General features: G+C 42.2%; 1 protein-coding gene across 9 annotated transcripts in view; it reads left to right on the forward strand.

Moving 5' to 3' along the window:
* The window catches only part of rapgef2b (Rap guanine nucleotide exchange factor 2b), a 95,922-nt gene that overhangs the window by 39,110 nt on the left and 29,958 nt on the right, over nt 1-26,854 (forward strand). For 5 of the 9 annotated variants that reach the window (XM_041047843.1, XM_041047850.1, XM_041047846.1 and 2 more), the window contains exons 5-7: nt 6,522-6,597; nt 9,656-9,823; nt 16,530-16,547. In XM_041047843.1, coding sequence (XP_040903777.1) covers nt 6,522-6,597; nt 9,656-9,823; nt 16,530-16,547 — 262 coding nt within the window. Of the gene's footprint in view, nt 1-1,396; nt 1,578-6,521; nt 6,598-9,655; nt 9,824-16,529; nt 16,548-26,854 lie in introns of those variants that run through there. The other 4 variants (XM_041047847.1, XM_041047849.1, XM_041047851.1 and 1 more) reach the window with 2 other exon arrangements.

Consider the following 26,854-nt stretch of genomic DNA (forward strand, 5'->3'; position numbering starts at 1 on the left):
AGAAGCCCAGACAGACTCATCTGTGACTGCAGATGACAAATGGATCCGGTGATAAGTTGTTCTCTAATTGTGCAATCATCTCTTTGTAGTATTGCTCATCTGGTGTATGTTCTGTGGTAGCCGACAGACAGTAACAAGCTTGAAGTGTGATTTTAACTGTTCACATGGATAAAAACAAAACTTACTTTAACTTTCATACTTTTCATATTATATTCATTATTATTGCGTTCACACCGTGGGCACTTGTCAACAAAATTCCAAACTAAAAATATCGGTCATTAATTTAACTCTGCCTCTGTCAGGTTCCCAGAACTTTATGAAAGTGCGATGCTAAATCACTTTAAAGAAACAGGTTATAGACACTTAAGAAATTAAGACTAGGGCTGGTAGGTTAGGGTTAAGTACTGACAACAGTTGCTTGTTAGATTCTATCCCCAGTTATGCTTATTTTTCAGAAGTTTAATCCTTTGTGCACCTTTCTGCCTGATCATTAAATCTTTAGCTGTGTTCTTAGCAGCCACACTGAAACTGGGATCAGTGCTAAGTATGGGGGCTGTGGCTAAAGTTTATTATTCAGGAAATGTACAGGAAATGTATGAGTGGTTGAAGTGGATATTTTACTTCTCATAACATTGATTAATTGACACTTTTGTCCATAGTAATGTACAATAATTGCATTTTATCTAAAAAAGAACAAGAGTTAAATTTAATCAAAAATCTATCATGTCACTTTCATCAAAGTAGAGAAAGACATTCAGATGCATGGTCTTTTATTAATTTTTACATGATGTAACTGGAACTCGCATTAAAACATTGGTTAGCCACAAGACCATTGTTCACCCGTAGAACAACAATAAAAATAGAGGAGAACATTAGTAAATTAGTAAAAACATCATACAAGACACCATCATACTGTATTGTCAGGTAATAATTACGTACAACACTGTCATATAGAACTGTCACTCTTGCGCAGCACAGTGGCTCTGAAAGTAATGGACTGACAGTTTAGCTTGGCCTGACTTTCAGCTGAAAAGTTCTTGGAATGAACTAAGATCAGTTCATTTACAGTGTTGTCAGAGTCCATGAGTAACTTCTACTGAAACGGGAGGACGCAAACCATCCAGACCCACCCACTCCTCCACAACACAAACACACGCAGAAACACACGCACACACACACACACCCCACCCTCTCACTCACTCACTTGTAACTCTGTAACAGGAAGTGAGTCGTACGCTGGAATTCTGGATGTAGTCAATGCACCATATTACAGAGAGAGAGAGAGGGAGAGGGAGAGAGAGAGAGAGAGAGAGAGAGAAAAGGGGCCGAGCCATTGGACACAGTCTGATCCACACACACTTTCAGAGCCACACACTCCCATTCTCACACACAAATCTCAGACGACAGCACTGGGGCGTGCACAGGAACGATATGCTGCAGTCACACCAAAGTCTTGGGACGCGGAACATGCTTGTGGGACTTATTCTGGACTGACAGCAGGGGGATATTTTAGAAAGAGGATCCTGTTATCTTATCAGGTGGCGGTGTCACTCTGGGAACAGTTTGGACAGCCAGGGGTGAGTGTCCGGACTACAGCAGCATTTAACTCCCGTATGTGACTCACTGAAGCTCTTCCTAGAAACTCCTGTGTTTTTTGGTTGTAATATAAAAATCTGACTCGTCTCCAAACCGGGAGCTGGTTGCAGTAAAACCTTCAAGTCTGGAATGTGAAACATGACTTTGATGTTATTTTGGATTTGTCAGTGAGCGGAGTGTGCTGCCAGTAAAAGGGGTGTGTGCTCTTCATGTTTGGGGGGTTAGACACGTCTTTTGGCAACTTTGAAAACAAAACAAAGATGGAGCTCCCGTTGTGGGGGGAATACATTAGAAATGGATGATGGATAGATGCAGTGATGATTGATTGATACGTCTTGGAAAAGTTTTGAGTGGCTAGCCTGGTTGCTCTCTGCCCAACTCTCTACTTAAGTGCCCTTTTCTCTTTGCCATTACAATGTCAGTGAAGTTGTATTTCGGGAAGCAAAAGTCACGAGTCAATCGTACATTCTTGGCAGTGGTTTCAGCTTCTATTTCAGAAGTGGCGGGGCAAAGGTTTGGGGTGTATGTGTGGTGCAGCCACGCTGTTACTCCAAGGAATTCTGTTTATGTTCGCAAGGTGAGATGTGGATGGTCAGCTGCAGCTCTGAAGGGATGTTGGTAAACCCTTCAAGCCTGGATGCTGTTTTCATTAACTAAACAGTTGTGGCCAATCACTCCTGAGAATCCCATCTTCCTCCTCCCTCCTCTGACCTCTCCTTCTCTGAGCCGGGTCTGAAGTCTTGCATAACCAGGGAGTTTAATCTTCGTCCTTCTTAAGGGTCTGGTGGGTTAAAAAATCTGGTGTGCCCTCTCACCACTTACTCAGTTAAACAGCTTAACAGAGTGAGGAGACCCCCTCCTCCCTCTCCATTCACCTTCCTCCTCCAGCTCAGACCAGGGGTGCAGATTAGGGACTGCATTGGTTCAGTCAGACGGCAGAATGGATCTGAGGCTTTGGCAGTGGGCTGCCGGGCTTGCAGAGTGAAAGGCTGGTGATGCATGTGGAATGACATTCCAGACGCCCAGGCTTGTTGTATAACGGGGGGGTGGGGGGATGCGAGGCCGCTGAGGCAGGGGAGATGTCAGTCAGTCAACTGAGAGAGAGCTTCAGGGTTGAAACTGAGATACTGGCTGCCTGTCTGAAACCAGCTCGTACAAAGTGTCTGATGGCAGAGCAGAAGCAAATTTGGGAACATTTTAAAAGGTTGTACGGGATGTGTAAAGGATCTATTTTTCATGTGTATTAGCTGTTTAAATTCTGATATTTGCACCACCTTGTTGCTAACTTGTCAGTCACCTTGCATTGCAATAACCTAAAGGAAGAGAGATGTATAAATAAAGTTTCCCTGATTGATAGTAGGTAACATTTTGAATGCAAACAGAAAAAAATATTTTTCATTCATTTCCTGGTTTGGAGCATTAAATGTACAGAACAGGCAGAAGTAATAAAACGTTATGAAACTATGTATGTATGTAAGCATGTAAGTGGCCAACGGTGTCATCTTGATGTCATGTTTGAGCAACAGGTGTTACACTAAGCCAGGTGCATTAAGGTCAGAGTTATCCTTTAAAGCAAGAGTTCCAGCTTTTTCCTTTGAGATGAAGGCTTGTACCATGTTTTTGTCATACGGGATAAGTGATGAGAAATATGTATGTAGTAGGAGTTATAAACACAACTTGAACACTGACACATATGCTATTTCCAAATAGGAATAGTAATTACAGTAATACTGATGTAGCATTAATGTGTCGCATTGTGCCATTTCTTTGTTACTGTAAAGTTGTTTTGGCCTTGCTTCTCCATCATGAGTGTTAAGTGATAAGTGCTAAGTCTTTATGTATTTATGCACTGCATGATGTCCCTTGTATTTATGATAACTTCTGTGAGGCAGATTCCCCTGGAAAGGAAGTTAAACTGAACTGAAGTGAAGATAATTATTTCCTCAACACTGGTACATAAAATTACACAGATGAGCCCTGAATATATAGCAGCATTTTGGTATGGAAAGCATGGCACTGATAACCTTCGCTCAGTGCTGTGCTCTGTTACGAAAGAGTTACATACCTACTCGAGCATCTGGCACCTCCCTTATCTTTTTCATCCTCTTATCTGGTTTTGTAAGTTTGTCAGCCAACACACACTGTAGTTCTCAGGAAAGAAAACACAAACCTTACTTCGGTTTGTGGACCTGAATTCCTCAGCAATGAATTATTCATCGCAAGTAGATTGTGCACACACTTTGGCATCATTAGTAGAGCTAATAAAAATTAAATATTTGCATGGGTCAAACTTTGCAGTGTGTGCTGTATAACAGTGTTGACTGCAGAAATTCTCACAGGCCGCTCCAACGAAGCATCTGTTGGGAGAGTTGAAAGTTTATTCAAGACAGATTATATTTGTTGTCTAATATACATTCACCCACACAGCAGGTCTGGTACTTTATATTTGTTCAGGACTAGTCATAGAGCAGTGGAGGCTTTAATCTCCAAACAAGACATTTTTGTGTTAGAAAAAAAAAAAAAACCTCCCACCCCCTCACCCTCCACTTCCATAATCCCCTCTTTAATATCTCACATTGCCAGTGGCATTTGCCTCCTGCAAAATGGAGGATTGGATTACTAATGTCAGGAATGTAATGGAGGAACATGATTGAACATGTCACTCTGTTTTTTTTGTATTTGGTGGCCTAACGTGTTTTGTGATGCTTAATGGGTGGAATCACTGCTCCCTTTTCCACCAGAGAGCGAGCCAAGGGAGGCTCAACTGGATAAGAGCTGGTACCAAGCCCAACTGTCTGTGAAACCAGATCAAAAGCATTCGTTCGTCTCTCTGAAGCTGCTGCACAGCTGACAAATCATCTTTGCTGGAAATAAGTTGCAGAAGAAATACGGCAATTGTCTTCATGTACTAACATGAGTGAAAATACTGAGTAAGCTCTCCACACTGAAGCTCTGTTTGGCCCTGTGGTAGAATTCAGGCTTGTGTACGTCAGGGATGCAAGCAGAGTTAAAACGCATTAAACTGAAGCTCAGTCAAAGCAAACCGCAGCCATCAGCATTAACCCTCTCGCTGTCTTTCTCTTTCTCTCAGCTCACTGTGGTCCGGCCAGTCACTCATGTTGTCTTTGATTTCAGTTTATCCCTCTCAGCAGTAGTTAACTTTGAATCATTCAGAGGTATTTGACAAACTGTTGTTCAAAAGGCATCAGAAAGTTGACAAATTAGTCAAGTAAAATTGCAGCTTTGGGAGAGAAACAACAGAATGGCTGACAAAAGAGGAAAAAACACAAAACCTAACAAAAGCTTGTCTGTGAAAGCAGGCAGAAAGAGAAAAGCAAAGCCAGCTAAATCGACTTTTAGAAAATAAAAGGCACCACAAAAATCATTATTTGCTTTTTGCCAAAGTGGCAGGTCGAGTATCACTAGCTCTTTGCAGCTGGCTGGTGTATATTTCCCAGCCTGACCGAGCTGTACCCACAACATGTGGCCACAGACCAGGCCTCCAAAGCGTTTAGACCATGCTGTGCCTGAGGTCCATACCTGTCGGCATGATTGATGAAAGCTGCCACCTCCACAGCCTTGGTACAGGTAGCCACACACCACTACTCACTGCTCACTTCATCTGTGAGCACTGAGGAGAACTTTCTATACTTTTTCACTTTGAAGAATGAAGGAATAAAGAACTGTGACAAAAAATGGCAATCAGAAAAACTAAGGCTTCAACTAGCAATTATTTTCATTATCAATTAATCTGCTGATTATTGTCTTGATGAATCAGCTTTTAGGGAATGAAAAGTCAAAAAGTAGTGACAACGTCCAGTACAACTTATTAAAAGTTGCTTGTTTTGGCCAACGAACAGCCCAAAACCCAAAAACCTTTTATGTATCTATCCTAATTGACAGTGACAAGCACGAAATCCTCATATTTGAGAAGCTGGAACCAGCAAATATTTTTTTGGTTGAAAAATGACAATAATTATTATTTTTTTCATTATTATTATTGTTTTTATTATTATTATCATCAGTTTCTCAGGTAAGTAATGATTTTTTTGAGCAATAAAAGAATCAGTCAATAGTGAAAAATGTCCAAGGTATTTAGCCCAAAGGTATTTAGTATTCTGTAATTAATAAACTCATTAATAGACTTGTTTCAGCCTTTCAGGCCACCTTAGCTTAAAATAAGATTTAAAATCACAGCCCTTGAATCTAAATAATGAAAAACGGCACAACGTGAAGGAAGGAACACAAACTCGACAGTAGCCTGTTCTTTTGGAGTCACTTGAGTTTATCTTACCAAACAATCAGCAAACCAACAAGATGTGGGTCACATTCCTTATTCGAAAGATGTTAGAAATAACAAACAAGGAAGTCCTTATGTCTCTGCATTGAGGCCGGGCGCTGGACAAAGGCAGCATTCTTCACCAAACCCACAAGTTGGATCTCCTCATGCTCAGAATTTCCATGGCTGCTGCCCTTATTTAAGGCATGTTGGTCTCTGCTGCTTTTAATATCCCCCCCCCCCCCCCCCCCCCCCCCCACCTCATAAGGAGCGGGGCATACAGTATAAACTGTGACGTCATCATAGTGGACTTTTCCAGAGGCGGGTGTTTCCCTTCAGGTGGGAGGGCTCACAGCTGAAAGGAGGAACTGTCCATTCAGTGCTGCTCTGTTTCACGTTTTATACAAGAATTCCATACTACATATTTAAAATGTTGTGGCGAAGCCGTACCTATAGGCTCACTCAGACATCTGAGTGCTCTGTGTGAGGTTTCAAACTCAAAAGAAAAATGCTAAGGTTCTTTCATTCATTTACAGGTTGTACAGGCAGATAACATGAACAGAACCGTATGACCATAGTCTCCACTTTCTTTTGCTAAATGAAATTCTCTCTTTTTTCTTTTCATAATTGTATTTTTCTCCTCTAGTTTCGGGAAGCGATCAGCAGGCAGCCTGAGACGTGGATGTGAGTGCATCGTCCTGGAACCCTCAGAGATGATTGTGGTGAGTCCCATTCTTCAGTCTTTTAGCATGCGAGTGTCAGAGGCATTACCTCACACACATACACACAAACACACCACAAAGCATTCAGAAAACAGAATGGTGAATTTTAATTTGACAAAGCTTTTCCTGTCATGCAACCACAGAGAAATGGTGGAAAATAACAAGATACTAACGCATAGAAAATGCTCAGGTTTTCCAACTCCAGTGTATATTTTTGAAGCAAATCACACCTGCCTCGCATTTATGTAAACCTGCATTAATGTAAATCCTACTGCCCTTACACTTACTGTAACACTATTACACTTTCTCGTTCATCTTTCACTTCAGATCTTAATAAATTCCTGATTTTGGTTGGAATGCAAACCAGCAGTCTTAACGTCCAAAAAAACTGAAGCTAGAACTTATTCTAGCTGTCTCTAATGTGACCGTACTGGAAAATTATTGATTTTTTTTTTATGTGGTAATGGCAAACTGTACTCATGTGAATCACCAATCACATTACCTACAACAGAGTATGGTAATAATTTTGTAATAATGTCCTTGAGAGTTGTGATGTTTCAGACTAATCTGTGTAAGCACCTCCTTTTGATATTTTTTTTTCACAGCTGTTTTTAACTGTGTCTTTGCTGGAGTCCTTCCAACATGGGAGGTTTCACAGTTCTGAGGCTGATAGAAACTCTGACCCAGTTTTATGGAAAATCAAATGTTGGCTCACAGAAATTGTTGAGAACAAATCGCCCCTGTCTCAGTGGGGCACACAAGCAAGAGGTAGCAGCACAATACAGTCATCTGTTGAACAGAAGCCCTCTGAGGCCTGAAGATCATAACAGATGCAGCTCTGCTGATAATTCTGCACTAAAGGGCAGCAGTAGCCTGTACTCGAAACAAAATCGCCCTTGTGCAAATCCAAACAGCTGTTAACCTCAGTGCTACAAGATCATGTGTGTGTACTTGCTGCAACTCAGATCTGTCCGTTCGATGGAACATGCTCGAAAAGTTGGTGTATTTAGTACTGATGTTCAACCCGATGAGGCGATCATGTCCACCAGTAAGGAGGTCCATCCAGGCAGGATAGATAAAGCCCAGGGATAAATGATCATTTTCTGTTCTGCCCAAGTTACACTCAGAAACCTAAAAATATTCAGTTTACCTTCATAGGAAACAGAGAAAAGCAGCAAATCCTCACAACTGAGAAGCTGGAACTGGAAAATGTTCTGCAGTTTTTTTTTTGTTACTTGAAAACGGACCAGACCAGAGATTTGGATTTAACGTTATCCCTTCGTACCACCTTATGAGCTCTCACATACACAGAACAAAAGAAAACATTTTGTGCCTTTGCAGTCCAAGTGGACAGACCTTAGTACACATATGTAAAACATAATTAACATTTTTTTCGTTCTGTTGTTGACCAGTTGCAGGCAGCAGTGTGTTGAGAGCTGTGAACAAAGCTGTGCAAATATTTTGACCACCCTTTACTTCAGCCAGCCAAACTGTGGATAATGAAGCCAGTATGACACGGCACCATTTTTGCTGCAAACTGGCCATTTGACCGGTGCTAAGATGCAGATTTTGGTTTGGTTTTCCAGCCGAGTGGATGCTGCCACCTTCAAACCACACACATGCACCTACACACTCTCCACCGTTTCTGACACATGCAAATCTATCTTTTCCTATTATTTTTAAAGGAAGACATCAAATATAACCCATGTCAAGTCAATGTGAAATAACGACTGCTTGCCATGGCTGTAACAGCACCTCCCTTTTGCATGCTGTAATTGCTGTGTCTCCCAGAATGTGCATTGTGGATTTGGGGGGGGGGGGGGGCTTCTGTTAACTGAGCCTCTACTGTATCATGCACACACAAACGCCCAGTAATAACACCCTCTGCTGTGCTCTGCTCGTTGCAGACACTTTGTGGCCTTACCCCTTTTGATATTATAGATACCATCCTGCCCTATAATTACTGAAAAGGTTTTTTTTTGCTGTGCTGCAGCAATATAGAAACATATGGATAAGCCTCGTGCTGTAAGTTTGAGGTACACACAGAAAGATGCAGACCTGCAGCTACAAACATGAGCAAAGAGACTAACACGTCAAAAGAACGAAAAATAAGCCTCTCACGTTTCCGCACTGTACACACACACACACACATGCACACACGCATGCACACATTGCTCAGAGATTTGCAATTAGACACACAATCACACTTATGCTCTCACTCAAACACAACTCCCCTGCCGTTGTCATGGCAGCAGTTGGTACGGCAGAGAGAGATTTCGGTGGTGTAATCCCAAAGGCTGAGCGCTGTGAAATGTGAAGCCGCAGTGAAAGTAGCAAGTGAGAGGAGACGAGGAACGGGCCTAAAATTAAAGAAAAAAACTTAAATATGTCATTCCATAATGCCCCAAAGCCACCAGGCGACAGAGTGGTCTCATTTAAGTATCATTTCGCCAGAAATACTTTAGAAAAGAGTATGACTTCACTGACTGTTATTATAAAGTGGCGTTCTGTGCCAGTTTCCAGTTGGAATTTTTTTTCTTTTTCCTCATCCCAGCTCATTAAAAATCGAAACATGGGCTTTATCTTGTTTTAACATGTAACTTCATTGTGGTTAATATGTTTAACAGAGACGGAGTTGAGAGCGTCTCTGTTTCTGTGTTCATCTTTCACTGCGCCTGGCTTCATCTCTGTTTATCTCTGTCTGCCAGTCTATACCTCATCGGTCCTCTCCCTCTTTCTCCCTCCTTCCATCCACAATCCTCACTCGTGCCTCTGTTTCTTTCTCTCTCTGTCTCTCTCTTTTTGTGTTGCGAGCACCCTTTGACGTAGGTGTGCATCGTGCAGCCCACACACACTTCTATTTTTACGCAATGAGATGGGCGGAAGGCAGGGAGGAGGAGGAGGTGGAGGAATCAGAGATGGAGTATACGAGGGTGGGGTTTTTGGGATGAGTGTGTGTTTGTTTTTTGGGGGGAAGTGCGGATGGGCGTGAATGAATACGAAGACAGTCACTCCCCCCTCTTTCTGCCTCCCTCCCCTCCCTCCCTATCATTTTCAGGTGGACTATATGGATGAAAATGAGGAGTACTTCCAGCGGCAAGCCTCGCACAGACAGTCCCGTCGGCGCTTTCGGAAGATCAACCAGAAAGGGGAGAGGCAGACAATCATCGACACAGTGGATCCGTACCCCACCGGAAAGCCACCCATAGGCCGGGGATACCACACGGTGAGTTGCACCCTGTGCTACAGTTTTGTGTTTACCCTCGCTGCGATGGATCGCTGTGCACTCCAGAGGCAGCTCCGTGTTGCTCTGTTGCCGTGTTTGTGCTCTGTTTGTGTGTCGTGCTCCTTCTTCAGAACCTGTTGTGCAGTCCTGCTTCAGAGCCTAGCTGAAAATTTGTGTTGTCTGTTACACCAACGTGTTTTCTCTCTCTTTGGTGGCCTTAGCTGACCCTGGGTTGTAGGTTGTTGTGTTGTGATGTTTCGTGTCCTGGGGAAAGGCACTCTTGTCCCCACAGGAGCCTGTTTTCCTAATCTTTGCATCAAGCTATCCTCCCTGTAGTGTTTAATTGTTGTTTTACCTGTTCTTACCAGATTAGAGCTCCTGCACTTTAGTGTAATTTAGAGCTCCTGCTGGCTTCCGTGTGTCGCTCTGTCCTCTCTTTAATAAATGTGTTTTTGCAATTCTTTGAGCATCCCAAATGTGTCCTCGAAAACCCTGTTTGTCTGTGCTGCTTATGGTTATTAGAGAAGTCCTGCAATGTGAGATGCAATTCATGTTTTTTGCACTTTTCTTGACCAGCCAATGCACTTTAACTCCCTCTACACAAATGCATCCTTTAGCACTTACAAGCATATTAGCAGTGAATTGAATCATTGTTTACTTGTCTTTTTAAGCAAAGTGTTTCATGGAGAATCCATCTTTTTTGAGAAAGCATGTTGCTGTGATGATCATCCAACCAATAGAAACTTAGTTTGAAAGTTGTTTATTTAAAGTGGTGGTTCCCAGCCTCGAGACCTGGTGAACACGAGAGGTGGCAAGATGATTTTTTGGAGCAGAAAATAGTAAAAACAAATCACTAGCACATGAAATTCCATCCGTTTTTGGACTGAACAAAAGTCAGCATTCATTCATTCATTCATTAATGAAGAAACTTTGCCTTTAATTGTTTGCAAGACTGGCGTTTTTGAAATACATTAAATACGGCAGCGGCCAGCAGTTAAAGATAATACTAACCGTTTGTTATAGAGCTGTGTAGAGAGGAAGAAGAAGAGAGTTTGGGAAAAGGAGAATGTTGTCGGAGTCAGATGGCACCTTGTTCCATGAATCTCACAGCTGTTCTGTTCTTATATGATGGACATTTTTTTAAATCCCACACCAGTACCAAATGCTTTATGTTTGATACAGTTCTCAGACAATGCTAGAGGCCAGACAAATCAGCAAACTGAAGAATAGATGGTGCCCACTATGAATAATGAAAGCAGAAATGTGGCTCAGTACTCTGACTTTTTTAAAGTCTGATCCCTTCAAAGCGCCGTAAAAAGAAGTGACTTTACCCATGTGAAAGGATTTGACTCCAGCAGAGGAAGAGTTAGTTGCCCATTCCGTTTCACCAGGCCTTCTCCCCTCTGTGCTTTCTTTCCCTGGGAATAGGAAGCAAAGCATTTTCACACTAATGATGTAAATACCCAGCGTGGAGTTGCTGCACAGAGGTTTTCCTGTTCTGCACAATTTCACTGCATTCCCTTCATTCCTGACGCTCCCTTGGGGGTTCTGTCAGTGTACCGGTTCTTCTTGGAACACTGGCAAATGTCATCTTCCTGCCTCCGTTCAGCCCCACCCTGTTTCCTAAATTTAGTCTGGCTGTGTTTTTGATTGTAAAGAATGCGCTGAACTTTCTCATGGCCCGACATCTCCCATCACACACTCAACTCTCATCGCTCCACTTCCATTCCTGTGGGAAGGATGGAGCGGTGCCATGGCAACCAGCAGTCCCAAATGGGCTCTGCTCGAGTGCACTTACAAGTACAGTAGGGAAGGGAGCAAACTTAACACGAATGCAGTACGCTGCTGCTGCTGCCGATGATGATGACAGAGGGGTGGAGGCAAGCAGAGCGACAGACAAATGAATCTGGGCGGATGCTAAGCTGACATAGCAAGCTAATCTCCAGCATTTAGAATGCCAGGCACCACTGTGATTTTCCTCTCTCCTACCTCGAGGCATATTTAGGAGGTGAGAAATGCACCGAGGACAAACTTGGGATTGAAGAAAGGAAATCTCTCCAGCAGGCAAGGTTTCTATTCAGCTTAGTCACTCCTGTGAAGGCAAATGTGAGGCCAGGTATGAAAACATCAGAGGAATCACTGATTTGAAGGCATGAAAGCTCTTTCACTTTGATGAATTCTGTGGACAAAACAGATTTATTTTAAGGCTGAGTTTATTACTTATTAATCTGCTGATTACTCTCTCCCTGTTTAGATTATAAAATGTAATGAAACATGTTCATCACAACTTCCCAGAGATCAAGGTGATGTTTTTAAATTGCTTGTTTTCCCTTTTTCTATAAGTAATATAAGTTCAAGTATAAGTTCACAAAGGTATAAATTTAGCTCATCTAGAGCTGTGATGATTAACCGTTTAATCAATCAGTAGATCAGCTATTTTGATAATATATTAGTTGTTTAATTTCATTTTCAAGCATAAATGTCAAGTATTCTCTAGACCAACTGTGTTTATTTAGGTTATATCTCAAACAGGATTTTACCTTAATTCAGGTTACACATTTTTTTGTAAAAAGTGATTTCTGCTCTGATCATGTAATTGCTGCTATAAAGGCCAAAATAAATAATCAGGAAATAAATGTGAACGTTCAGCTGTGTGAGGATGAGATTAGAGTGGAGTGGACCTCTTCATTTAAAACATAAAAGCTTTTTCAGCACGATGAGATGTGACGTACCAAGGCCTGCCTTTGTCCTCAGTGCTGTTCTAAATCGTTATCCTGAAATAAGTAATCTTTGCCGGTAGCAGAGCGGCCCTCACATGTAACAAGAGCAGGTTGCAACTGCAGGGTCACAGGTTCGATCCCCTGCAGTGACCAGACTGTCTGTGAACAGCTGTGTGAGCTGCTGTTGTCCCCGAGCAACAGACTGAACATGCTCAGTCATTGGAAGTTGCTCTGGAGAGTACCAGCTTAACACCTAAAATATAAATGTAAGGCTAACCCAGTAGTGGAACTCCCAGTGGGAGTGCTGACATACACACATACACTCAGCTACCCTCAGCCCCCACTCTCCACCACAATCAGCAGCAGAGCTATTATCTCAGTGAAGTGAGGATTACTTGACTCAGGGTTCAAAGTTAATGCAAGTTATCTCTCAAATCTGTAAATACAATCTTGACCTTAAGCACAGTATCCATGGTAATAAATGGATTGTTTGGATCTGTTTGTCAGACACAGAAACTGTACCATCAGTTGATCAGTCTATCAGCCTCGATTTATGTAGCAAAGATAGATAAGATGTTAAGTATTAAGGCAATGAAAACATGTTTTTGTGATCTTTTTAGATCTTCCAACGGATGAACGTATCATTAGGTCACGGGTCCCTTGTATGACCGTTTCAGAGCCCATGTAACCTGAAAACTGGCTCAACACACACTTCTGTTATAGCTGACATGGATAAGAGCAAGTCATCAGAAGACACGAGGGGTCTGTCTGAAATGCATCTGTAAAATGGCCTTATAATGAGGCTGAAATGCCATTTTATTTTCACATCATTATATAGTCTGAGACTGTGTTCATGGTAATGGGAATGTGGAATGTTATTTTGCCCTAAACAATCATTAGTGACTGACATATCTGTCCTTTTTTTTTTTTTTTACATCATTTACTGGTGTCACAGAGGTGGTTAAGGGCTGGCGGGTGCTGGGAGCACTTATCTCAACATTTGCCACATCAGTCAGAGAAGTTTTTCTTTTACTGTTTTTCTGGGTCTATCGCAGGAAGATAACGTCCCCAGTCTTAAGCCTGCCTACAAAGCTGTGATTGACTCAGCTGCATTTGCAACTGGGAAAACAGCTGTCAGTGAGCAACAACACCCAACCATATGAATCACATAAAAGATTTGAGGATTTTGGCAGAGATTAAAGTTAGGCTTACACACACTTCACGGCATAAGTTGTACCTGAGATTGTGTCTTTTCTGTGGCTCAGATTGGAGTGTATTACAGTAAAGCAGGCTGCTTGTGATAAGAGCATGCATTAGGGTTTCAGCTTTCTTCAGAAAGAGGAATGGACTGACCTTTGCAATATTTCTAAGGTGAAAGATAGCAGTTTTGGCTTCACTTTTAATGTTCAGTTCAGATTTAGTGTCAGAGACCACACCTACTTTTTTTCTCCTTGTCGGGTAATTATTAAAAGCTTCTGATTTACAGTGTCATGTAAGTTCTTCCTCCTTTTTTACTTCTATGTCACTGTGAGCTAAGATTTATCTCCATGTACCTAAAGGATGCTATGCTCTTTCCCCAGTTAAATTTAGCTTGATATGGGAAGCATCATGTCATGTGACTTGAGGAAGTTCTCATCTAAAATACCTGAAAGGAACACAGTTATGGTTTAAGCTTAAATTTGTATTTTGTCACCATTAGAAGCAAAGATTACAATCCAGGAAATTAAAAGGCTAAGGATAGATATATAAAAATACATTTGTTACCATAGATGTGTCCTGGATAAATCAGGGCGTTGAAAGAAGACAGTGTTCAGAATTCAATGCATGTCCGCTGTGTGCTCAGAGCAGTGGGTTAACACTTGGGTGCCTTGTTCAGAATGGACACCAGTTATTTCCAGCATCACTCTCTCTCTCACTCGCACTCGCACACACACACAAACACACACTTGATCTTTCAATGTTCTCCCTTGCAAAGGCTCGTAATCTCCATTTTTCAGCAGCTCTCCATTTTGCACTTTATCTCACACACTTTATCTCTTCCTCTAATATTAGCAGCCATTTGTGCTTTCGAACCTGACACACACACACACTCACGCGCACACAGATTTTCTCTCTGATCTCTCACTCAGCCACTCACTTTGTGTAGATTCTGTCTGTCACTCAGTTTGAAATGAAATGTTGATGTGGCTGCCGTTAAAGCCTCATGTTTACTGAACACAATACTCCTGATTTTATCAATAACAAATTATCTCCTTTACTCACTATCCTCTTTTTCTGCCTTCCTAACCTTTCTTTTAGCCTCCTCCGTAGCCCCTGACACCACCCCAAACTGTTGGAGCAGATGAGTAATATTCCTCCTCTGGGTTTACTCAGGGGCCAGGAGGCTATCCAAGGCCCCAAACAGCTGTTCTATAATTATACAAGCAGCAGGATGCAGACAATCAATACTCCTTTTACTCTTTACCTCCACCCGGGCGGCCTGGTGGTTAGCGAGGCCGCCCTGTAATCAGGAGGTCACAGGTTTAATCCCAGTAACAGCCAATGTGTCCAGTCGCAACCACGTGCTCCATGGAGTGTCCTTGACAATGACATTGCTCACTCATGGACTGACAACTTTTTAATTGCCTTAAGATACACATGGACGGGGCGTTATAGCAGATAAAGATGCTGTCAGTTTCTCTGAGAAGTATTTATGTCCGAGAGATGTGTGTGGAAGATTTCAGAACTCAAATGTTATCGGCGCCAGAAGAAAAAAGAATCGATTGTTGTCTGTAGCAGCAGCCACTTAGCTTAGATTAGCATATAGACTTGAAACAGGGGGAAAGAGCTAACTCTGTCGAAAGCTGACAAATCTGACTACCAGCACCTCTAAAGCTTGGTAATTAACACAATATATCTTGTATGTTTAGTACACACTAAAATCTAAGTGTAAAAAGTGGTTTTGTGGTGCCAGGCTAGTGGTTTCGTCCTCTTTCCTCTCTTGAAGCTAATCTAAGTTAATCAGCTTCGAGCTGTGGCTTTATAGTTAGCATACAAACATGACAGTGCCATTGATCTTCTCATCTAACTTTCAGCAAGAAATTAAATACGTGTATTTCCCAAGCTGCAGGACTATTCCTTCAACAATGCCATTTTTTACTGAGGTGTCTCATCCTGCCTTTGAAGCTAGCATTAGCATAAGCAGCTAAAGAGCAGAGCTGTAAACCACTGATGTACTATCTTGGAAAATGTGGGGCTAAATTTGTGTATTTTTCTTTAGATAAATTAGTTTTCTTCAAAATGAAGTTTGTTACTGCATATGAAGACCCACAGTACAGACCTGGACAATGAAAGTAAGACAGAGTCAATAGGAATTAGACAAAATGCTATTAGATATTTTCTGCAGTTTAGAGACAGAAGTAGTATCCTCTGCAACCTTTGTAATTGGAGTATTATTGCTTGGTTAGAGGTTGAAACTGTCTTGCAGTGGTAATGAGGAAGCTGAGAAGTTAAAGTGGTCTGTTCAGTAATCTGCAGGCATGCTACAATGAAAGGATGTGTGTGCAAACCAGAATAATAATGCATGTGTCTGTGTGTTTCCTACCTGTCCTTGACTAAGAGCAGCGAGAAGGTTGAATTCTCACCTTTGAATATTCATTAATCTGCCGAGTCTGAGAGCAGTGAAAAAGATTCTGCCAGTAGGTTGATATAATGTTTGTTTTCAAAACAAATAAAGTTTTCTGTTGAACACAAGAGACATGTTTTTTAGTCTGACTGGGAGAAACGTCAGTTTTAGGAAGATTTCCGGAAGCCGTTACATGCAGCTGCATTCAGTTTGTGTTTAAGTCACACATTTTTCCTCGGTTTGGTGCCGAACGTTACATTTTAACATGGCAGTGAAACTTTCACCCGCAATTTCTCACACCCTGCGACTGGCAAGCGGCATGTTTGATAACTTTCATCTCCTTCTCTTCTTTTCATGGCTCTCTCCTTAACCCGGCTTCCAGGAATGCAATAAACCTCAGGTACCGTATCTGCTAACAATGTTGTCTGTTGTGTTTACTATATGTGAGTGTGAGTGTTGTCTGCCTCTCTGCGTTTCCTAGCTGTCTGTGTTTGTGCTTCTGCTAGTGGTTTTATCTGCCTGTGTTCCCTGTTTGTCGTATCTGCAGCTACCGGTAGACTTCCTTAATAAATACCTTCCATTTTCTGGCATGGAGGGTGATAAAAGCAGCACCTGCACGACACTCCAATTCTACCACCTCAACAGCAACATGAATTGAATTATTACGCTGATTAAAAAGGGGGAAAAAAAAGCTCCATCTTTTCCCTTAACACATATTATCCTCTTTTGGATCTAAAAATAAGCGTGCTTGGTTGAGAACGGACCTCATCATGTCACCAAGTGATGATAGAGAACTGATAAACATCACTTCTGGTACAGCTTATGGGCCTGTAAACTGAGATAATGGTACCAATTTAGCTGATTGAGGTGCATAGTACGTGAAAGACTGCTGATGTGCTTGATAATGGTATTGACTGTCTTTAGGCTCTTGGGATTATTATTATCCCCGCTGTGTGGATATGGTTCTAGTGAGTCTTGCCTCAGTGTTGCAATGATCTGCTGTCAGCAGTGTTAATGTGCTAAGTGTTTGATTATGACATCTTTGAAAGGTACTTATCCAAGCATAAAACAGCTATTTAAAGACGTATTTAACATGTGTGCTACGTGGACTTCAGGTATAAGGCATATAAACGTAGTATCACCATCCCCTGCTAGGTCTGGAACAAATATGTCATATCTCAGTATTTCATCACGGAGTCCTGCAGTGTCCGTGCAGAAACGGGTAGCAAGGAAGAGGTTGAAAAGATCAGAGCTCAAGGTGTTGAGCAGTCAGACCTGCTGAGAAATGCGAGAGCAGAGAGAACAAACCTGCCACTCTCGGCCGAGGAAAAGCCAAGCTCCTATTTTTAGAGCTGTCCTTTGTGACAACCTGCTCTGCTTCAGCTGTGCAGAGATACAAAAGCCTCAGTTCTGAATAGACATTGTGTAGGAACTGCAGCGGTGAAAGCAGAAACGGTTCATTGTATACTCTTTTTTTTTTTACCGCTTTCTTGCCTCCTACATTCCTTCATCTCTGGATGTTTGGACTCCAATGGATTTCTTATCCAACGGAGCTTTTTAGAGCCTCAACTTCTGTTTATTTTCACTATCAACTCATTATTTTTTCAATGAATCCATTAATCTTTTGGTCCATAAACATAAATGCTGTTACAATTTGTCTAAACCCAAGCTGACATATTTAAATTGCTTGTTTTGCCTCAGAGACATTTCGTCGCCCAGACGTATTCAGCAAACACTCTGACCTGAGAAGCTGGAACCAGTGAATAACTGGCAGTCACTTGGGGGGTTAATCAGTCATTAAAATTGTTGCTGATTAATTTTGTGTTGACCAATTAATCAACTAATTGTTTCAGCACTATTCACTTTTGCATTATTTTTAAATTAGTAAAGACAGTGAAAATGACTTGACCGTGTTTATTGAATTGTGATTGATGAAAGATGACAAAGTTTGATTCTTTTCTGTAGCATCTAATAAATATGCTTTTTTAGTTGCAGTTAAAGTCGGCCTTCCTTCCTTTGTTTCGTTGAATTGAACTCCCGAGCATCTCTTTTTTTAGCACAAACAGCAAAAGCAGAATCTGCGTTTATAGTTAATTATAGCATCGTATCAAACATTGTGCTTTGATGGAAATAGCACAGATATTTTTGGGCAGAGTTCATACTTGATAATACAGCTGAAATTGAGCTACTCATTTACAACCAGCCGTGGTTCATTTCTCAGCCAGTGTTACAGAACACACTTACTGACATTTGATGTGCTTTTCATGTCAGTTTTGACATTCAAAGACCTTTTTGAAAGATGAGTATTTTCAAAAGGGTTGACAGATGACATTTATTTAGATGGTAATGAGCCTGCATGGTGAGGATAACAATATTTGCTGTTTTTGTTGTTGCCGTCACTTAAATTTGATCAGAATCACTAAACCATTGATAGGAGAACTGTTTGATCTGTTCCGTGTTGAGCTGGTGTTAGACAATGCTGGATGCTGCAGGGGTTACTTGAGAAATTGATAATCTGGGTAAGTAGGGGTTTGAAATTAGTTTTCCATGAGTCTAAAATAAAATTTGTACATCTGTCTTGCTTCATGTTGGGTGTGCGGTCCCGGTATGCATCTTAATGTTGAGAAAGACAATGACAAGAACATGGTAGAAGACTGTGGTCATAGTGGTTTGGTGTTTTTAGTTCAGTTTGAAGCAATTGTTTGGCACACAGACATGAAAAAAGAGACTTTAATCAAACCTTCATAATTTATTATTATATTCAAGCAGTAGTCAATACTGATATTGTCCATTAGGATATTACAGTAAAAATTTAAAAATAAAACTGACTCGAGGTGTTAATTTCTAACATGAAGTTGCACAATGTGATCCAATGATAAGCTGTAAAAGATGGTATCAATTAACTCAAATTCCACATGAGCAATTGCTGCTCGTCCAGAGATCCATTTGAATCTGAGTTGACTCACCTTCCAACAAATACCACTTTAAACCCAGTTTTAAATCCTTTTAAAGCCATAATGACTGTGTTTCTCATTGAGGAAATATTCAACCCCAGACTCTTCCCTCTTACTCATCAACAGTTTGTGATTATTATTGAAAGTATTTCATCATCAAGAATTGTCATTTACTTTTTGTATAACCTTTCCTCTCATGGCTGTATGCGAATATAATCAGTTTGCTGAGTGGTTTGTAAATATTCAAGGGAATCTGTGATAGCTGCCGCCTTAAAAATTGTGTTTATTGTCTGGTTTATTAAGGCTACTGTTATTTGGTAGGAAATTGTTCTCTCTGCCTTTTATGTGATGAATTTCATCCTTCATGGTTTTTGAAAGGCAGCGCAAATGATTCAGTAACACCATTTTGTTTCCATTTGGCCAGTTATCAACAAAAAAAATGAACTTTTTTTTTCTCCGTAGGCCTGTAGTACCATTCCACCTCCTCCCCCACCGTCACTGTGAAGCGAAAGACTTCCAGTTTATAACCTTCCACAGTTAGAGTATAACCTGATCCGGAAACCTCTAGTTAACCATCAACTTTTCACTCACTTGGCAAAAATCTTACTTCACCACTTTTCATGCCCCACTTTGATATATGCTTCTTGCAGCAGGTGCAGGGATATGACAGATGTTTTGCCCTGTGCACCTACAACCATAATCTTTTAAACGGCCTTGACTGCTTGTGTTTCTGCCAAATTATTTTCAGAGCAGCCTGCTGGTGACAACGGCTTGATAAATGAAATAATCCCTTGGGCTGCAACAGCTATGAAAATGTAGTGTCTTTATTAGATCATCTTTCTCTTTCTAACAATGCTGTTTAGAGGCGTTGTAATGGGACTGACGTTAAGGATTAATGCACCGAGCTGGCAGTCGGCAGTGCTGCGTTTCCTCTGCATGTGGCTCTCTGTTGGCTTTCATACAAATTCACTGAACGAGGTTAGACACAAATAAGTAAATGAGAGAGTGTTAGGTTTGATCCTGTAATAGCCGGTGTGTGTCCATGAGTAGTCGTGTGTTTTGTTGAAGTTTTCTTGAGGAAGAAACTTCCTGCTCACTCACTCCAAGCCCAGTAAGGAACTGAAGTTAATTTAAAGTACAAGCCTTTATCTCAGCGGTGCTATGATTGTAATGCAGAAAAAAATGCAGCAAAATCTCATGGTGCTCATGTTGTATGCTCTGTAAGACATATTGACTAAAATCACTTTTGAAATGCTTGAAATGCGTCTTCTGCTGTTTTTCTGAACATGAATGCAAAGAGCTGAATTAAGGCGTTAAAGAAGGTGGATGACATTTAAAGATGTTGACATGTAATGATCACTTTTTCTGCTATCACCCGTGATTTGCCTGTGTGTGTGTGTGTGTGTGTGTGTGTGTGTGTGTGTGTGTGTGTGTGTGTGTGTGTGTGTGTGTGTCATGAGTTTGTGCACTGGTGTGTCATCCAGCAGCGTAATGAGGTTTTTATGTCTCTAATGCTACGCATCAGCAAACAAAAACCATCACATGGCCCACGCTGTAAATGCATGGAACAGTTGCAGGCATGCCGGGTTCACAGACTGTTTACAAATGGCAGATGAGGCTCCGCCCCCACCACCCTTCCTCCACCTCATGCATTTAGCACACTTTGCAATTGAGCATGAGTGCATTTATGTCGGGTTCTCAAGTGGCGTTTTTCACGTCACTGTCAACCCTTTAAGATCGATGCTCCCCTGCCTCCTTCCCTGTACATTTAGCTTGTGATTAGTCAGTAAGAAAATGGCTTGTTTGTTCCTAGAAAGCTTTAAACAAGGAGTGGGGGGTTGGGCAGGACGCTCTGATATTCCCCAGACGCGTCCCCGTTGCTGCGGTGATGTAATGATGCCCCGGCCCGCTCCACCCCCCCGGCGATTGTTGGAGATGTTAATGACCGGGCTGCACAGCAAAGCACCTGAGCTTTTTTGTTGTTTTGATACATTACATCATGGCTCGGGGCAAGAGAGGTGATGTCATACTGGGTCTCCAGCTTCCCTCCCCCACCAGTACCTCCCACTCACTTCCCCGTTGCTTTGACTGGAGCAGCTCCAAAACCAGCTAGTAGTACGCTGCTTTCTAGACATTGGCTGAGGCAGAGCAGCACCATAACAAAAAGCTCCAGCCTCAGCTGTCTGCATACACAAAAAAATGAATGTGTCAGACGTTTTATTGGTTTTATTGGATTAGCTGTTGGTGTTTTCAAATGTGCATTAATCGTTCATGGAAACTATTTTCATATTTGAGAGTCTATGTCTGGGGGTTTGTTCGATTTGTGCACAGTTTAAACCTGACCATCAGTTAGAAAGCTCAGAAATATTATCATGATTCATAATTAAAAATAAAATAATGTATGGTTGTAACCAATGATTATGTTTGTTATTTAGTAATCTGATAAATAATTTTGTTTGGGATGGTTTAATCCTCAAAATGACAAAGATACTGAAAATTCATCTTCATCTTCTATACAATGAATTCTGACAGCTCCAGTTGGTGATATTAAGTCTTTGTTTGTGTTTAGATTGTGAACTGGATCTCTGGTTGTTTTTTTTTTTTTTTGATGTGGATATGAACTGTAGGAGGTCTGTTGTTTATTGTCTTGGTCGACCTTTAATCCCTCATTGTTCCCTGTGATGTGTTTTTGTCATTTAAAGCGTCAGCCTCCTCATATCTCTGTCTGTCAGGAGACCTTCATACGTGGGACCTTCTGTGCATCCAGAGTCTCTCGAGGCATGGCCTGCCACCTGAACACGCACGCACGCATACATATTATTCCTCTCGCTCTTGCTCACACAAAGCAGAGAAGTGCAGTTGTGTTGTTTATTTGTTGTTTGAAGCTCCGTCAGTGACACTGCTGCTCATTGTAGTACAGCTGAGTGAAGGTGAAGTGGCAGCGTCTATTGCCACTTTTTCTGTCTCTTTCCCTTTTACAAACACTCGTCTCCCCTCCCTCCTCCATTTCGCCATGTCTCGCTGCTTCCGTCGCCACAGCAACTGAGGGCCCTGGAGGGTGTGTAGGGGGCTGGCTGGATGGATGGGTGGATGGATGGGTGGAAGGGTGGGTGGGGGGGTGGTTGGTTAGTTGGGTGCCGGGGGCTCGTGCTCACCCAGTTGCCATGGCTATTCCAGCTGAGTGACGGTGACAGAGTGACATCACTGATGCCAGTCCCTGTGTTTCACTGCTGTTTGCCCATTTTGAACTCTCTCCTCTGCCTCTATTCTCCAGTTCCATCTTTTACTCCTTTACTCAAGAAATAATGCTACTCCTTCTCTCTCCTTCTCTCTCTCTCTGTCTGTCTACCTCTTTTACTCACCCTCTCAAGAGGAAGTGCTTCTGTCTCCGTTTCTGTCTCCCCGCCCAGGAAATGGCTTTCCTTCATGCGGTTACTATGCCAACCGGCTCCAGCCGCTGTCTTGTGCCGAAGTGAGCGTGATAATGGCATTACTCACACTGTGCTCCTCTCCTCCTTCCATCCCTTCATCCTTCTACCATCTACCCATCCATCTATTTCGCAAACCTTTATTTATTTATTTATTTATTTATTTGTTCATTTGTCCTCCCGCCACTCGTCTGCAACTCTTTGCCTGCCATTTGGCTTTGTGTGTCATCTCGTTTCATCTCACCATCTCATCTCTCTTCCTCACTTTCAGTTTCTCATCCGCCCTTCTCCTCTTTCCATCCCTCTGTCCGTGCTGGGGGCGTTGTAAGCCCTCCAGAGGAGCACAGCCGTAGTGGCTGCTCTTACAGCATCACTGTCAGGGAGGGAGGAGCCCCCCCCCCCGACCACCGCCACCATCCCCTTCCCCTCCCCTCCCCTACCCCTCCTGACACACATACACACATCCCCCTGCTCCCGTTACAAACAAACCGCTGGGTTTAACGTACAGTACCTCGGTGGAGGCTGCAGGCGTCTCGGTCTTCAAATAATCTAATGGTGCATAAAGGCGTTTGTGTGTGCGTGTGTTTTCGTGTGTGTAGCTTCACTTTCGGGAGAGGGAGGGGAGAAAGAGAGCTAGAGAGGGAAGGCGGAGGGAGCAAACGTGAGTGAAAGTGTTGTCAGCCATTTTTCTCATCTTTTTTTTTTTCCTGTTTTCTGCTTTATTATCGGCGCGTCGCTGCTCTCCGCCCGGATATGTGATTGTCAAGTGCGCGGAGAGGAGAAGCTGGCTTTTTCTGCTCTTGGTTAAAAGGATATTTTTTCCCTCGCTCTCTTCCTCTTCCTCTGTGGTTTAAAGATATTTCTGTGGGAAGCAGCGGGGAGGCTGGAATAAACGCAGAAGCTGGTGTTGGTTTGGAGAGTCTAATCAGGCCAGGGAACAGCGGATACTCCCAAAACTGTCAAGCCGCCGCCTCCTTCCAGAGAGACGGTGCAGCCGAGGGAGGGGAGAGGGCAGGTGGCTTGGATGAAGATGGGGGTCTATGCCGTAGCATAGAGCAGGTCCGGGATGTTAGATTTTAGCCCGGTGAACATTTTTTCATTATGAAACCATTAGCAGCATCAGACAGCAATGGAGTCCCGAGCCAGCAAGATAAAACCCCGGTAAGTAGCCTATCGACGTGTAACGTTTTCTCTCCGTCGCTCTGGTTTTTTTTTTCTCCTTCATTTATGACCCACTAGATATGATTACCGGCCGTATAATGGATGTGCATCGGATTTCTATCGAGTCTGTAGAAGATGAATGAGCGCAGGGCAGACCAAGGACGAGACAGAAACCCGAACGGGTTGATCAGAGGCTGATTATTGCCCTGTCGAGCCTCCGATGTGTGTCAGTGTGTTGTACTAGAAACGGCCGCCATGTGCTTGCTGTCACTCACGCACGCAGACACACGCACACTCGCGTGGATTTTAAGGACCCTTTCGATCTTAATTTTAATAACGTAGTAGATTATTGATATATTGGAACAAATCTTAAAAGAAGTGAAACCTATTAAACTACTGGGCCGATATGTTGCCAATATGACACCATGACCATTTAGAGATATAATAGTGATTTTTCCTTTGGTTAAAGACACACACACACACACACACACACACACACACACACACACACACACACACACACACAGACACACACAGACCTGGCGGTGCAGATGTATGTGTGTTTAACGACCGACGTCTGTGCCCTCATTATGTTTTACGACGTACTGAGGTGACAGTACTTGATTGTAGGTCCATGAGACGTGCCCATGAAATTAACCACACCAACCAGTCAACCACATCAGGTGCCATTTGCACTGGAGGAGGAAAAAAAAAACACAACAAGCAGTAGATCAGGGCGGTTTGATGGGAGGTGATGTCATGTGTGCAGAGATGAAGCTGCCCTAAATTCAGTTATCACACCTTTTAGCCTCAAGGAGCCCCATTAACATTGCAGTAAAACGTGCAAGATGAGTTATTTTAAAGGGGAAGAAAGAAAAAAAAATCCGCCCTTTCAAAGAATTATGCTGATATTTTAGAGTGTCGGGTCCTTTTTGTTTCATGATGATAACCGGCTGAAGCACGAGTGTGACCCACCGGCTAACTGTGTTTACCGCCGCTTGCTGGTGGCGCTGTCCGTGGTGCTAGGAGCAGCCGGCAGCTCCAGCAGACACTCGGAGGCCTGAGTTGATCTGCACTTGAACGGTAAACGGATTGATCGGCTGTCAGCACCGCTGGCATCAGTCACACATCGGGACCACACACATACACGCGCGCGCACTCATACACACACACACACACACACACTCACACACACAGGCAGGGTTGTAAATCACACTGATGAACGGTTCCTGGATCGCAGAGCACAGATGCCACACGAAAAATCACCTTAATATTCCTATAATAGTCATAGATGTGCCATTGTTGGTGACATATTTCATCGGCTTTCCTCACAGTTTGTTCAGCTTCCCTCAGTGAGGCCTTATAGGATACCAACGGCCACTGAGAGTATCTGCAGATGTAAGCATCCTCAGCTCCTATAACTTAGAAACCTATGTAGTTGCATATTTAAACGTCGTTTATAAGATTTTTCACATTTTTTTGTTTTTTTCCCAAAGGTGAATGCTTATCAGTGTAATTCTGTTTGTTTACCTGCCATATGTTGTCAAAGGCAGGTCTCGATGAGTGAGGCTAGTCATTTTTTCTGTATGTCTTACAGCCTTTTCATGTCTTATGTAAAGTGCTTTCCTTGTTTCCATAAGGTGCTATACAAATAGACATGCACTGCCCTTGGCTGATATGGTTAGATCTGTATAATCTATAGACATAAAGATGTGCTGTGTCATTTGAGTAACCCCCCTTACCAAAATAGATCTCTCAACATTGATTGGACTGGTTTTGCAGGAATCTTTCAAAAGCACAGAACCTGGTGAGTGGTAGCCACTGTGCACCTTAAAATATTCATTATGTGGTTACTATAGTTGCTAATAACAAGGAAAGGAAAGGCAAAACAGGAAATGTGCCTTCACGTAGTACAACATTCTAATTCGAGGATCCTTACTGGCAGGAAACAGTCGTTTCTACAGCCAAAACATGATCAAAGCAAAGCACCTACAGTTGGACTAAACCAATAGACAAGTTAACACAATTAAGAAAAGCAATTAAGAAAAACACTGGGAGACACGACCTCGGTTTGGCTCATTTTAGAATTGGCTGTCTTTCAGCATGTGTGATTTAGCTTCATATTTTTCCTCCATCCATCCTTTTTTGTCACTTGGATTTTGGCACAGATTTATTTTTGATTGTCATTTTTTTGTCTTGGTAGAGGTCTTTAGATTTTATATCTTCACATTGCCTACTTCTCTCCTTCTTCTCTACCCTTTCTCCCTTCCCCTTCATTTCTTTTTTTGTTTTCTTATGTTTTTAGCATATAAATGAAGCCTTGGGTAAATATTCATTTAACCCAGCAGGAAACCCACCATGGGTAGTGTCAATAACAGCCACCAGATCTTATTACAGTAATGACATCACCATAGTAGGCTCATGACCACTGGCTGCAGTGTCTTTTCTCTGTGACCTGTGATTACCATTCTTATAGCTGCATCTTATCTTTACTGCAACAAGGCACATGCTGACTTACACCATCAGAGTACAGTTCATGTTGATAGATCGGGTTTTATGGAGCTCGATAGCTTCATCTTTTGGTGATAGCTCGGCCATGAATCCTGTCTCCTTATCTTTGAACATTTTATGGAATTGAGGTCCATATACTGGAGACCTGTGCCCGAACGTTTTAGCCTCGCCGGGCTGAGATAATAAATCAGATGGAAATTGACTTGACACTGATAGCCTTCTGTGTGCCACTGTTGTAACCTGTTTTTTAATTTACCTGATATGTAACTAAAATATATATATTATATAATCTTATAATCGTGTTAAAAACAGTAAAATCAGTAAAATAAACACTGTGCAAACAGACATACTTTTTGAAGTTTTATTGATTAGTTGCAGCTGTTTACTTTTTACAGTAAGTGACATCTGGAACAACTGTGATTCTAATAGCTGTATAGTGGACTGTATTCCTCATTATAGGTAATCATCTCCCCCTGTCTATCTGCTGGCATGCATGGTGCTGACTGGTGGAGCTGTAAGTAGGGAGAGGAAAGCCCAAAGACCATATCAGGCCCATTTAATCGGACACCCCGCTGAAAGTGTTTTAATCTTTTGATCCATGAGGCTCAGGAAAGCGAGAAGCTGCCACTGTGGTCAGGGGAAACTCTGGAATG

The sequence above is a fragment of the Toxotes jaculatrix genome, chromosome 10, assembly GCF_017976425.1.
Source record: "Toxotes jaculatrix isolate fToxJac2 chromosome 10, fToxJac2.pri, whole genome shotgun sequence".
Lineage (NCBI taxonomy): Eukaryota > Metazoa > Chordata > Actinopteri > Toxotidae > Toxotes > Toxotes jaculatrix.